Genomic DNA, 13823 nt, shown 5'->3' with positions numbered 1-13823 from the left:
CAAGAGAGGATGAAGAATTCTAAAATGTCATCATAATGCTTGCAGATTTTGTTTTGGAATAATAATAATATAGGTTTGTTCATCTCAGCCTAGACTTTTCTATATATAAAATGTTTAGGGTTTTTTTTTTTCCCCTGTACAACTTTTACTGCTGAACAGATATGTTGAGAAGCAGCTTGGCTCAGTGGAAAGAGCCCGGGCTTTGGAGTCAGAGGTCATGGGTTCGAATCCCGCCTCCACCACGTCTGCTGTGTGACCTTGGGCAAGTCACTTCACTTCTCTGAGCCTCAGTTACCTCATCTGTAAAATGGGGGTGAAGACTGTGAGCCCCACGTGGGACAACCTGATGACCGTGTATCCCCCTCAGTGCTTAGAACAGTGCTTTGCACATAGTAAGCGCTTAAATACCATCATTCTTATTATTATTATGTTGCTTCAGGAAGGGAACAGGTAACGGAGCTGCAGATTTCTTTAAGGAATTCTTTTTCATGCTTTCTTTCAGCGTATACCATCGCTAAATATGGGATGTCCATGTGTGTACTTGGAATGGCAGAAGAATTTAAAGGAGAAATTGCAGTCAATGCCTTATGGCCTAAAACAGGTAATTTAAATATTTTTAGTCTATTAGAATGCTCTGCATTCCATTTGATAGATTCTCTCTTCTCTGCTCAACCATTTAAGGGTCCTGCTTCTAACAGGTACTGGATCAAGCTGTTGAGTTTCCTTTTTTAAGGGGGTGGTTGGAGTTGTGGTTGCATTTTGTCAGAATGGTTGCAATAGCTTGAATGCGCTTCTGGGGAAAACACTCTGTTTTTCTATGTACTGCAGTATACTGAGCAGGTTCACTGCACCCATTTCCATATTGTGCAGTCTGGAGACCTTTGAACTGGTGGCCCACTGCCCTTTTAATTGACTGGTGCCCAAGGGTTTCAGCCACAGTCGTGTTTAGGCATTCGTAGTTCCACCGTTCGCCGTTTAGTAGCAAATTCAACTCGGCAGATTTCCTTTCAGTGTTGCACCATCTGGCCCCCACAATTAATACCTCTTTCCCCTCAGTATTCTCCTTTACAAATAACTGCCTGTCCTCGACTTCCACCTGGCAGTTTTCTTCTGGCCCTCTATATTCTCATGTGAACCATGAAAGGGGGTGGAAAGAAATAATGCTCGTTGCTACGCGGAAGAGCAAGAAACCAATTACAGTCATACCCAAAAGAAGGAAATCCCGTTTTTTCCCTTTGCTTCTTTCCATAGGTACAGTAAATACCTTCTAGAGGTGTTAACTAGAAACCTGTACACCCACTTTTTATCCAACTCACAGGTTCCCGCAGCACAAGTGTGGATAACTAGTGTCACGGTGCAGGTGTAGGTCTCGTGAGCGTATGGTTCCCTAGTGCTGCATTGAATGGATCAATAAAAAGTAGCCTGGCCTAGTGGAAAGAGCAGGGTCTGGGAGGTGGAGGATCTGGGTCCTAATGCCGGCTCTGCCGCCTGCCTGCTGGGTGACCTTGGCCAAGTCACTTCACTTCTCTGTGCCTCAATCAATCAATCAGTCAATCAATCGTATTTATTGAGCGCTTACTATGTGCAGAGCACTGTACTAAGCGCTTGGGAAGTACAAATTGGCAACACATAGAGACAGTCCCTACCCAACAGTGGGCTCCCAGTCTAAAAGGGGGAGACAGAGAACAGAACCAAACATACCAACAAAATTAAATAAATAGGATAGAAATGTACAAGTAAAATAAATAAATAAATAAATAGAGTACTAAATATGTACAACCATATATACATATATACAGGTGCTGTGGGGAAGGGAAGGAGGTAAGATGGGGGGATGGAGAGGGGGACGAGGGGGAGAGGAAGGAAGGGGACCTTCCATTACAGTTACCTCATCTGTAATGGGGACTAAGACTGTGAGCCCCATGTGGAACATGGACTGTGTCCAACCTGATTAGCTTGCATCTACCCCAGCGCTTAGTATAGTGTCTGGCACGTAGGAAGCCCTTAACAAACACAGTTAAATAAAAATGAGTGGTCGCCACTACTGTCGGGATACCTGAGGTCGGTCATAGCTGGGACTGAACCATAGCCTGTCGCAAAGCTGCCCCGTCTCTCCCCCTCCCTTTTCTCCCTCCCCAACCTGTCCCGACCTCGGTCCCAGCAAAGGATCTGCCGCAAAGGGAGGGTGGCAGATCAGCTGCCTGTGGGCTAGCAAAATGAATGGATAGAGGGGGGTGGTACTTAGGTCTCCAAGACTGCCCTGCCAGAGAGTCCCGCAGTACCAGTTTCCCCAGCCCAACCCATGGGAACTTGTAGCAAAATTGCAGGTTAGGCTGGGTACGTTTTTGCAGATACAGGGCGGGTGTGGGTTGGTGGTTTGCAGGTGCGAGGTAGGTTTAGGTACTCGTTATCATAACCGTGCAGGTCTTTAGTGTCAGTGCAACTGGTAAAACCTTAATGCAAGGGTGGCCAAACATGCTGTGCGACGTCTTCCGTGGCATGTCACTACAGAGACACTTTCAGCAGAGACACTTCCATCCTTGCTACCCAGGGTGGAGAGGGGTGTGAAGACCGGCCCAAACCCCAGCCTTGGCTCCCTGACTCATTGTCGTGCTTGCCGTTCCCCACACCACCCCAAACACCTGCTTGCCACCACGTCCCCGCAGACTCCTCCAAGCCATTGTTTTGATCTGTGGCTCTTGAAGCAGCATGGCCTAGTGGATAGAGTACAGGCCTGTGAGTTAGAGGACCCGGGTTCTAATCCTGGTTCTGCCGCTTGCCTGCTGTGTGACCTCGGGCAAGTCACTTTACTTCTCTGGACCTCAGTTCCCTCATCTGTAAAGTGGGCATTGAGACTGTGGGACAGGGACTGTGTCCAACCCAATTTGCTTGTATCCACCCCAGCGCCTGGCACGTAGTAGGCACTTAACAAATACCATGATTATTGTCTGCTCTGTGACCTTGGCCCAGTCAGTTCACTGCGCCTCAGGTCCGTGGCTCAGTGGAAAGAGCCTGGGCTTTGGAGTCAGAGGTCATGGGTTCAAATCCCGGCTCCGCCAACTGTCAGCTGTGTGACTTTGGGCAAGTCACTTAACTTCTCGGTCCCTCATCTGTAAAATGGGGATTAAAACTTTGAGCCCCCCGTGGGACAACCTGATCACCTTGTAACCTCCCCAGCACTTAGAACAGTGCTTTGCACATAGTAAGCGCTTAACAAATACCATTATCATTATTATTATTATTATTATCTGCAAAATGGGGATTCAATACCTGTTTTTTCTCCAATTTAGACTATTATCCCCTTGTGGGACCTGATGACCTTGTATCTACTCCAGTGCTTAGTACAGTGCTTGGCACATAGTAAGTGCTTAACAAATGCAATTATCATCATTATTATCATTATCATAGTTTGAGTTGGCAGCTCTTTAGCAGATGAGGTTTGGCCACCTCTGCCTTAATGCCTTTTGTAAAGTTAAATTCCTTTACATTCTAATTTGGTAGATTATAGCCCAAATGGAGAAAATACCCATAAATACAGTAAGTAGGAGAAGAACTAGCTGGAACTAAATATGAAAAGTGTCATTGAAAGCCCTGGTATCTCAAATGGAAAAGACAAAATAGTCCTGGAATTTGGAATAAAAGAACATTCCAAACACGTACTATGAACTTTACAGCTTTGAAGATCAAATTCAATATGTTTCGACATTATAACATACCTTCAAAATATACTACCTTTTCTTTTAGGGAGAAAAAACAAAGGTAGCTGGTTTTTTTCTTAAGTGGAGACAGATGTGGAGAAAAACCATTAAAGCTCTGTATACTCATACACGTGTGCCTCTGTACCACTTTGCGTACTTTCACTGACAGTTCAACCAGTAGTCCTCTAAATAAAGGGTCCTCCAAGTCTCCCAGACACCTCACCTTTAAGTTCCCGAATAACGAAGAAACCCACACGTAAGAAGCTCCACAGTAACCTTTAACAGCCCCATTGGAACTAGGAACCCAGGGTAAAAGTTCCGGTGAGAGGAGAAAATGGGTATTTCTCCATGATACTTTTAGAAGGCAGCCATCAAGACCCAGGGATTAGCCTCTCCATGTCACCGAGACTGAGTCAGTGGAAATGCTAAAGAGCTCTTGAGGCAAAATAAACAATGCCCCATCAATACTTGGCAGCCCTTCTGGAGCCTTATGGGAAAAGCCTACAGGAGCGTGCATTGTGGCGTACATTTCAAGGTAAGGAACATGCACCAGAAGTAGGGGGATGCTAAGGCTGAAGAGATCCAGGGCTATATCGAAGCGGTACAGCCCCTTACCAAACGCGGGACTTCTGCTCATCACTAAAGAATACATCTGGCACATGACCACTGAAGAGGGAAAGTCACTCCATCATCATCATCACAGAACAGGAGGGAATCCTGCAGAGATGGCAGCAACACTTCGTGGGATCGAGGGATCTCTTGACTGGCTCGCTCGTTATTGACGAGGTGGTGCTCTGAAGCACAGAGAGCCAACCAACACGGAAAGACGTGGCCCTTATTCCAATTCTTGAAGAAGACCCAAATCCAGCAATAGGGGGCCAGCAGGCAAGGTAAGCCGTCTCTGTGTTTATGTGCTTTTTCTCCGTCAAGCTCCGTATCTTTCTACCGACTTGGCCCAGGAAAATGGGGCTTCTGGGGAAGTGCATTTCCCCTGCTCCATGCTTCCTGGCTAGTCCCACATGGCTTACTTTTTTCTTCCCCACTCCTTTACTCTCTACAACTGGCACTGGTATGTCAGAATTGAGTCCCTCACGCAACCAATGATATACAAACTGGATCCAGGCAACAGAAGGGGTAGTAAACAGGGTAAGCCATTTTTCTTTTCTGTCCTTTTTTAGGTCCTTCCAGGCCTGGCCCAGGAAAAGGGGGCTTCTGAGTAAGTGTGGTTACCCTGCTCCTGATTTCCTGGCTGACATGGTGCAAAGTATGGGTTTTTAACTCGTTACTAACTTTTTTCATCCCCCTCCTCCACCACCTACAGCTGTCACTTCCATCCCCTACCCCTTCTGATTGGGATATACGTTGAGGGATGATGAGAACGATCAACAGGTAGAAAGGAAGGCAGCATTTATGCATAGACTGACCAGGTGATGGGCCTTTATCACAGCACAGGGCCAGGCTAGACAACATGATGGAGGATAGCTCAGAGAGGCGGATGCTGGATGCACCTTCTTTAGAGAGGCCTTCCCTCATCCACTGGCAGGGGGTGGTTTTACAGTCAGGCACTGAGATCAATCAATCAATCAATCAATCGTATTTGACCAGACCTTCCAGATCCCCTCAAAGGTAAAGGTGATTACCTGCTATTGCCCCTGAATCAGGCCTTGTCTGTATATGCCCTGCCCTTATACTTCTGCTGTTTTCTGGCTTTGTTTTGTCTAGTTATGTGAGGGACAGTTTTGCTTTTGTATTTTTTTTTTCTTTTCCCCTGGTTTTCACAAAGAAATGGTGAAGACCTGTCTAGCTCTCCCCCCATCCTTCATTCATTCATTCAATCATATTTATTGAGCACTTACTGTGTGCAGAGCACTGAACTAAGCGCTTAACCCTCATCACTCATCCCTCCCCTAACCCTTCCGTAACCAGAGATTGCACCCACTGTGCCCGAAAGCCATTTCGCAATTCACGCCGCTGGACACAGAAAGGAAGAGAGGGAGACTGAGGATAGCTCAGCGCAAACCCTCAGCCCTAATGGCGTGTATTAAACATACCGTGGTGAATAGAAGGTTATGAGATCATGAGGCTCGCGATCTGTCTTATCCCCGTTTTACAGATGAGGAAACAGAGACCTAGAGAGGTTAAATGATTTGCCTAAGGTCACATGGTAGGCCAGTAGCAGAGCTGGGACTAGAACCCAGGTCCCCTGACTCTTAGACCCCTGCTTTTTCCACTAGATCATGTAGTCTCCAACTCCACTGTGGGTCCTTGCTGTTGTTAGGACCTTTTCCCTCCTCTCCTCCCAACCCGAAATTAGCGTCCTAGTAAAACTAGGCAGCTACAGTCTGACTTTTTGCTGAGGCAGAAGACAGCAGTGGCGTTTGAAAGCATCCGAGCAGTGTTCCCCCCGAATGGCAAGGGAACAGAAACGGATCTGATAATCATATATCTACCCCAGTGCTTGCTTAGTACAATGCTGGGCAATCGACAAATACCTTATTAATAATAATTACATTTTCATGGCCACATTATGCAAATGATTCCTACCTTTGGCGATATCACCTTTGAACCAAAGACAGTTCTGTTTGTAGAAGTCACCCTCACGGTCAGCCACAGAAAAGCACTTGAACCCAGTGGCATCTCTGCCAAGATCTGCAAGCATGGGGGGGATTTTCTGTGTTAGCACATACAGCTTTTCTTCAACATATGAAGCACAGAGGAGTTGTCGAGGAATCTTACCGTTTCCACCTTTGTCACCGTCTTCAAGAAGAAAGTGAGGTAATGTGGTAGCTATTACGGCATCTCACTACTCTCCATTGCTGGCAACATCCAAGCCAGAGGCCTTCTGGACCACTGAAGGGTGCCCATATGACCCATTCCTCATCTCAAATGGAACAAAAGAAGGCTATTGTAGGTTGGGTCCTTTTCAGCTTAACCTTCAACATGGATGCAGTGCATACCACAAGGAACCCTAACACCGGTGTTGGAATGTGTTTCTAGTCCTTTAAGAAACTCTTCCAGCAGTCTTATCGGCATCATTGCAAGTCCGAAAAACGAATTCAGGAGTTGCAATATGTGGATGACTGCTCCCTGGAAGTACCTATGCAAGCAGAAACTCCAATGATTGAGCCACTTGACAGAATCAGCCCAGCCCAATGGATTGAAGATAAATCTTTAAAAAAAAGAAAAGAAGAGCAGGAAAATGTGTCAGCCCACACCAGAGAAATCCTACCTGCAATCAGAGGTCTTCATCAACAACACCAAACTGAATGCTGTCATGGGATTCTGCTGCCAATGAAGCACGATGTCCAGGATGCACTAATAGACCGGGAGAAGGCAAACTAAGTTAGGCGGGCTAGCATTTTGCACGAGAGTGTCGTGATAGTGTGGTTTCAAGCTTTAGACCAAACTGAACAGCACGCTGTTGTGTGGTCCAGCCTCTGACAGGATTACGAGCTCTGGACCCACCACAAATTCCTCATCCGGCTTCTTGAGCAATTCCATCAGCATCACCTATGTGTCTTACTCAACGTAATCGGTAAGACCGGATTGCAAGCAAGGAGGTACTGGAAGGAAGCTAAGCACCAACATGGAAGCCCTGTTCACCTCAATAACCTCAACCTCAGTAGAGTCACGGGTTGGGACGGGTACATCGAACGGTTGCTAGTAGATTCTACAAGCAGTTGCTCTGTGGTGAGCTGAAATGGGGGCACCGAAAGCGAAGAGGAAGAGATGTGAGAAATGTTTTAATGATGCAGTAAAATGGCACTTCAGACAGTGAGGCATTAAAACTGAACATTGGGAAGCAACTGGCAGGATTCAAGGAAGGATTCTCTTTTTTAAAAGGATACTCTTTTAAAAGCAGAAGCTTCAAGAGAATCCCGAAACTCAGAAATCCCCCAACAGCAGCAGGTGCTGCATCTATCAATAATACGCACACCATAAGGTAGAGTATTTATGCATGGACGTGACGGTCATTTCCATGTCACTGTTTTCAGTCACGCCCATCCCCATGGGTAATATACCAAACTATCAATCAATACCAAATACTATCACATCAATACCAAACATGGGTAAGATTCACCATCAGAACCAAACTAATTTTAGTAGGGATTGCATTCTGTCGACATGATCCAACATGGATTTTGGGAGGGAGGCACCTCCTTGTCCCCCACCTTGGATTTCCTGATGTGAGCATATTTATTGGCCTGACACATACACCCACCTTGTTTCCATCCTCTTGACCCTGTTCACGAATCCCACTGTTACCCTAGGTGGTCTACAATCACCTGTAGTCGATTCCTTTCTCCCCCTCCGTAGACTGTTAGCTCATTGTGGGCAGGCAACGCGTCAACCAACTCTGTTTATATTGTACTCTCCCAAGTGCTTAGTACAGGGCTCCACATACAGTAAGCACTCAATAAATACCGCTGATTGAATGATCCCCAGAACTCAAGGAGCACCCACAGGCTACGGCTGTCAGTTGGACAGCTTCCTGTCCAGTTTGAAGGCCCACAAAAAAAGCAATTTTAGGGAAAAACCTCCCTGTAACTGTGCAACTTCAGTCTAATGATTTGTCTAATGACAGAATTACAGTATCAAATTCAAAAGGACAGTAGCAGATTCATCATTAGCTGGCTAATGAACTAGGCAGAAATGGCATTTTAGAAAAAGTCCCAGTCTGCTTTAAAACATCTTTCAGCTGGCTCCCTTTCATCTACTCTCACAACACGCCAGCTTGTGCTCTTTGTTCCTCTAAAGCAAACTTCACATTTCCTCACTTTTGACTCTCCTGCCTTTTTATCCATTTCTCAGGGCGCCCCACCCCTGCCCGTCCCTTGGCTTTGCCAAACCATATTCCTCTCATTTAAAGCTCTTTGAAGCATCTATTATCAATCAATCGTATTCCCTCCATTTCCCAGTCAAGCCATCCACCTGGTAGGCTGGAATTCAAAATCTCATTTTAATCTTATTCTGCTTATGATATACGTTATCGTCAGTGTTATATATTGGATGCCTGTTGTGAATGAAGCACTGGACTAGGTGTTTGGGAGATGGTCATAAAAAGTAAAAGACCTTTCTTTGAAGAATTTACAATCCCTTGGGAGGAGACCTGCAGAATTAAGTTGATCCATATGAAATAGCAAAGTGTATAAGAGTAGATTAGAGAATAAACCCGCGTGGGTAAATAAATCAATAACATATACATGCCTTAGAGAGCTGTTGTGCTTCCTATGGGTATTTTATTCTCTACTAACACTACCATCAGCGCTCAAACAAGGGAAGGGAAAGGAAATAAAGTTGAAATCATTTTTTGAATAGGTTTTGTGGGGAAGACAGTGGAAACTAATGGTGAAAGCGAACTTTCTGGTTATCTGTGGAGTTAACTTATCAATGCTATCTTTATTCAGTCACTAAATGGTACTGAGCACCTACTGTGTTCTGAACAGTTTTGAAGGTACAACAGATGCAGGAAAAATGTTCCTTGCCCTCAAGGAGCTTGCCATCTAATTTTTACTGTGCTAATGGAGAAAATGAAAAGTTGACTTTAGCAGAACCCTTTCATTCCCATTGACCACCATGCGTAGAATCTGGCGGTAGGTCACACCATAGCTGTTGACGTCTCCAGGATCCACAGAATCCCACTCAGCGTGTGGAGTCACTGCCAGAAAATCGATTTCCTTCCCAGTCCTTCCTTTCTGAGCAGTTTTCCTTCCCCAGCACCTCCCTCTCCTGTCTCCTAGCTCTCCCCCTCTCTCCCATTTTTTTTTTAAGTAAAGAGGTGCTGATAAGCAGGCAACCTCCCAACCTCCCAACTCTTGCCTATCTTTAGCAGAAGCCACATGGTCACCATGGAGATGGGGCATGGCTAATTCCCATAACTATCAATGGAGGCCGAGGGCCTCATAGAGAAGAGAAGGGAGGGACGTGGGGACCGGGCTGGAACTCAAGGGGTTGATTGCCCAGTCTGGAGAGCGCAGGCAGGAGGGGATAGAAATGTGAGACAGCCAGGTGAAGCTTATTTATAGAGCTCAGACTTCATGTTGGGACTGGTTCAGGGGTAGAGCCTAATGAATTGCGTGCAGATCTGTGGGGAAAATGCACCCACCCCAATACAGCCACTCATGATGCCTCCATGTTTCCCAGGAACACATCACAGGTCGATTGGGGGAACCTCTGTATGGTGAAATGAAGTAGTGGGTGGGCTGTCTGTGATTTCAGAACCAGTCAGTAAGAAATGCGTGCCTAACCTGTTGACATCGCAAAGCTCGTAATAAGCATATCCTCATTATCTCCCAACCCTGGTTTAATTTGGGGATTTTTTTTCCCCCACGTCTCCTCTTTGGGAGGTCTCTCAGTCAGAGCCCTTTCAGTTGTTCCAGAGATGGGCTTTTCCTGAGTTAGGGTGCTCTGGAAAACCTATGAATTTGGAAGTGCGTATTCCCAGCTCTTATCCATTTAATGGGGCTTTCTTGTATGAACAATGATGTCATTCACTCAGCATTTAGTTCCTGCCTCTGATATTTGGTTTTGTATGATAAACAATGGCAATATATTTTTTATTTCCTTGTAGCCATACATACTGCTGCGATGGATATGTTGGGAGGATCTGGTGTAGAAAACCAGTGCAGGAAAGTTGATATCATTGCAGATGCTGCTTATTCCATTTTTAATAAGCCAAAAAGTTTTACTGGCAACTTTGTTATTGATGAACAACTGCTGAGGGAAGATGGGATAGAAGATTTTGACATCTATGCAGTTAAACCAGGTAATATTTCCAAGTATTGGGATTGGTATTTTATGGGAAATGATTTTTTAAAAAAACATCTGCCATGGAACATGTCAAACTTTTGTTGGTTACAATTATATTTTTTAAAAAGCAGAATATAGATTTTTTTTCCGGTGATGTAATTATCCAGGATGGGCTCCTTGGAAAAAAAAAAAAGCAGAGAACGGGAGGTGTTCAATGGTTTCATTCCGTCCTTGCTGGGCTGCTTTTCCCCAATCAGTAAAAACTTCTATAAGAAGAAAGTACTTGAGTGGGGAGAAGCACAAGCAATTTGCCAAAGCATTTGACAGTGAATTTGACACTTCAAGTCTGCACAGATCTTGAGAAGAGCAGGCAGCATTATTAGTTGATAAGTGGAAATTTTTGCTTTATCATCTGTGCATCTAGCTCTGTAAAAATCTAGACTTTGTCCAACTGATATATTCACTGCTTTTCTTTTATATAGGCTATCCTTTGCTTCCGGACTTCTTCTTAGATGACCATCCTGATGACATAGCCTTGAAAATGGAGACACAGGGTAAGATCCTAACAGTGTTTTTTACAAATAGGTACAAAAGCATCTTCAGGGCTACTGTTAGTGTTTCCTTTTTAAAATATAAGAAAGATTTTGTTTTCCACCCCCAGAGCACACTATAAAAAACTGTGGAAGAAGTGAACATTTTCTTCTGCTAGCCTTGACACGGGGGTAAGGGGCTGTTTTTTCTTCCAACAGTTGAAGATGGGAAAAGTATTAAGTTCTTAATGTTATACACTAATCCATAAAAAGATTGGCTGGTTATCGTAATCAGATTCTGCCTCTCTTCCTGATGGGGCTGTGGCTTGTCTCTGAAGTATTTGTTTATTGTTAGGAAGAATCCACCCCAGTTATAGTAATAGTAGCTGTAATATAATTATTCCTGATTTCTGCTAACGGTTCAGAATGAGAAAGTTTTGCAGTCGTCTTCACCATTATACTGGATGTCTGTCTAGCATGGATTGCCACCTTACCCTTTAGCTGAAGATTTGGTTGGGGCTCTTCTGTGTTAGCGATGTTATTAGTGATGGACTCACTTGCTGTTTTCGCTGCTTGTTAAAGAGCAAATCAGTCCAAGGCCGACCTGCTTTTCTACCAGAAGAGCAAATTTTATCTGTAGGACTGTGAACCCAGGGCTGGCTCAGCAGAGGTAGAGACATGTGGGCCACCTGGATCTGAGCAAATACTTATTGACCTTTCACACGCAGTGTCTCCAATCCGTCAGGACGGTGTTAGCACACAGTCCATTCTAGACCCCTAGTTGCTTGGAGTTTGATTCCACCACAAACATTGCTTAATTTTAGTCATACAGTAACAAGGACGAAATCAAAAGATGAGAGGTTCAAGGTTTAATCCTTGGATTAAAAGTACAACAGTCACGAATTGTAGACCATGGTCGGAGTGTAGGCAAAAATGAATGTATTTTTCTTTCAGGCTGAATTTTCTGCAGCCCAGAGGAAAATTCAGTCACATTACCATGAAGTGATCGTCTGCACTTGAGGATGTTTAGCTAAGGTTCATCTGAATCTAGAGCATTCACATTCAGACATATTGAATTTGGGGGTCGTAGTGATTCAGAGTCCCTTTCTTAATCATTGTTACCCTGGTGGTGATGATGCACTGAGCCTTTAATATGGCAGTGGGTGCCCTGGTTTTTGTTGTTGTTGTTTTTTTTTTTTATTAAGTTATGGAAACCTTCAAAAAGGCTCTGGGCCAGATAGATTCATGCAGCTGATTAGTAGAAGATGTGTGTGCGTGTGTCTTAAGGTGAAGCATTTGATCAGTTCAATCAGTGGTATTTCTTGAGTCCTTATTTTGTGCAGAGCACTCTGTTAAGCACTGGGGAGAGCCCGGTGGAGTAGGAAGACACGATCCCTGCCCTAAGGAGCGTACAATCTAGATGGGGGCAAACACGGAACTAAATTACAGGAATGGGAGGCAACTGAGTATAAGGATATGTACATAAGTGCTGTTGGTGGGTGATGGGGTAAGTGCTTAGGGGTAGAGAGTCGGTTGCATAGGTGATGTAGAAGGGAGGGGAAATAGGGTGGGGCAGTGAGAAGTTTGTCGGAGAAGGCCAAGAGAATGGAAGTCTGTCAGATATGTAGGGGAAAGGAGTTAGTGAGGCACAGTGAGTAGGTTGGCTTTAGAGGAGCGAAGTGAACGGGCTGGGTTGAAGTGGGAGAAGAGTGAGGAAAGCTAGGTGGGGGAGACAGGTGATGGGGTACTTTAAAGCGGACGGTGAGTTTCTGCGTGATGCAGAGACGGTGGGGGATAGCATCATTATTCAGCGAACGATGGAAGATGAAAACAAAAGGCCAGCATGGCTTTCCGCAGCCTAACGGAAGGTGGTAACCAGAGGGCATCAATCTGGATACCAAGTCGCAGGTCTATAAAGCTGTAGCATTGTCCAGCGGTGAGACCTGGACCTCCTCCAGAAGACTCAGCCAGTGTCTTGAACAGTTTCACCAGGGTTACCTCTGAACCCTACTAAACATCAGCTGGGTATGATTGTCCACAACAAAGGCCCGTAACCCCGCCAGCTTATTAGCGTGGCGGCAAAGCTCACCGTTTGCCTGGCCAGGATCCACGGACGGAGAATAAGTGATTAGCCAGCTATCCAAGCAGCCGCCGTGCTGGCAAACTGAAAGGGGGCTCACAGGAGCCAGGAGGTCAGAATAAATGATTTTAAGTGTCTAGCAAAGCCCAGCTCCAGCATTGTGTTACAGCAGTAGACCTCATGGATGTCACTGCAGCCGGCACATCTCAGCCTGGGGGTTGCTCTTCTTGAAGAAAGACTTCGCAGAGATCGAGGTACCAACAGACAGACTTGAAATGAGAAGCAGCATTTTTCTGCTTCTGTGTCCAACCCCATTTGCCTGTATCTGCCCCAGCACTTAGTACAGTGCCTGGCACATAGTAAGCGCTGAACAGATGCCATTATTCGTTCGTATTATCTAACCATCAGTAACGTGATCTTCAAAAATGAGTGATGGCTACATTGAGGATCCATAATGGAAACTATCACACTGCTTCTGATTTATTTCCCGAATGACTGACATTTTCCAGCAAAACCAATTCGAGGGGAAATGTAGGGGGAATGAGCAAGGGGCTAATTAGATACTGTTTTTGGTGGGTACTTAAAAATGCACTCCAGACCATGAGTTTGTCGACCAGTAAATATTTGCCAAATATCATTGCCTGGAACAGTGTCCAATGATCACATAATTCTGTTAACTAAATATGTGTGAGTTTCGAGGAAAGGGCAACAAATCTCAAAAGCCTAAAATAATTCAAAAACAAATTCTCGTAATCCGTTGTTTCA

The 13823-nt window shown here is 45.0% G+C and overlaps 1 protein-coding gene across 1 annotated transcript in view; it reads left to right on the top strand.

Moving 5' to 3' along the window:
- The window catches only part of HSDL2 (hydroxysteroid dehydrogenase like 2), a 39513-nt gene that overhangs the window by 17941 nt on the left and 7749 nt on the right, over positions 1-13823 (top strand). The window contains exons 7-9 of the mRNA XM_038770214.1: positions 503-601; positions 10270-10464; positions 10931-11002. Of these exons, the coding sequence (XP_038626142.1) occupies positions 503-601; positions 10270-10464; positions 10931-11002 (366 nt within the window). The remainder of the gene's footprint in view (positions 1-502; positions 602-10269; positions 10465-10930; positions 11003-13823) is intronic.

Source organism: Tachyglossus aculeatus, chromosome X3 (genome assembly GCF_015852505.1).
Source record: "Tachyglossus aculeatus isolate mTacAcu1 chromosome X3, mTacAcu1.pri, whole genome shotgun sequence".
In the NCBI taxonomy this organism is placed as follows: domain Eukaryota; kingdom Metazoa; phylum Chordata; class Mammalia; order Monotremata; family Tachyglossidae; genus Tachyglossus; species Tachyglossus aculeatus.
Note: the sequence above shows the minus strand (reverse complement) of the source record. Positions and strands in the feature narration are given on the sequence as shown.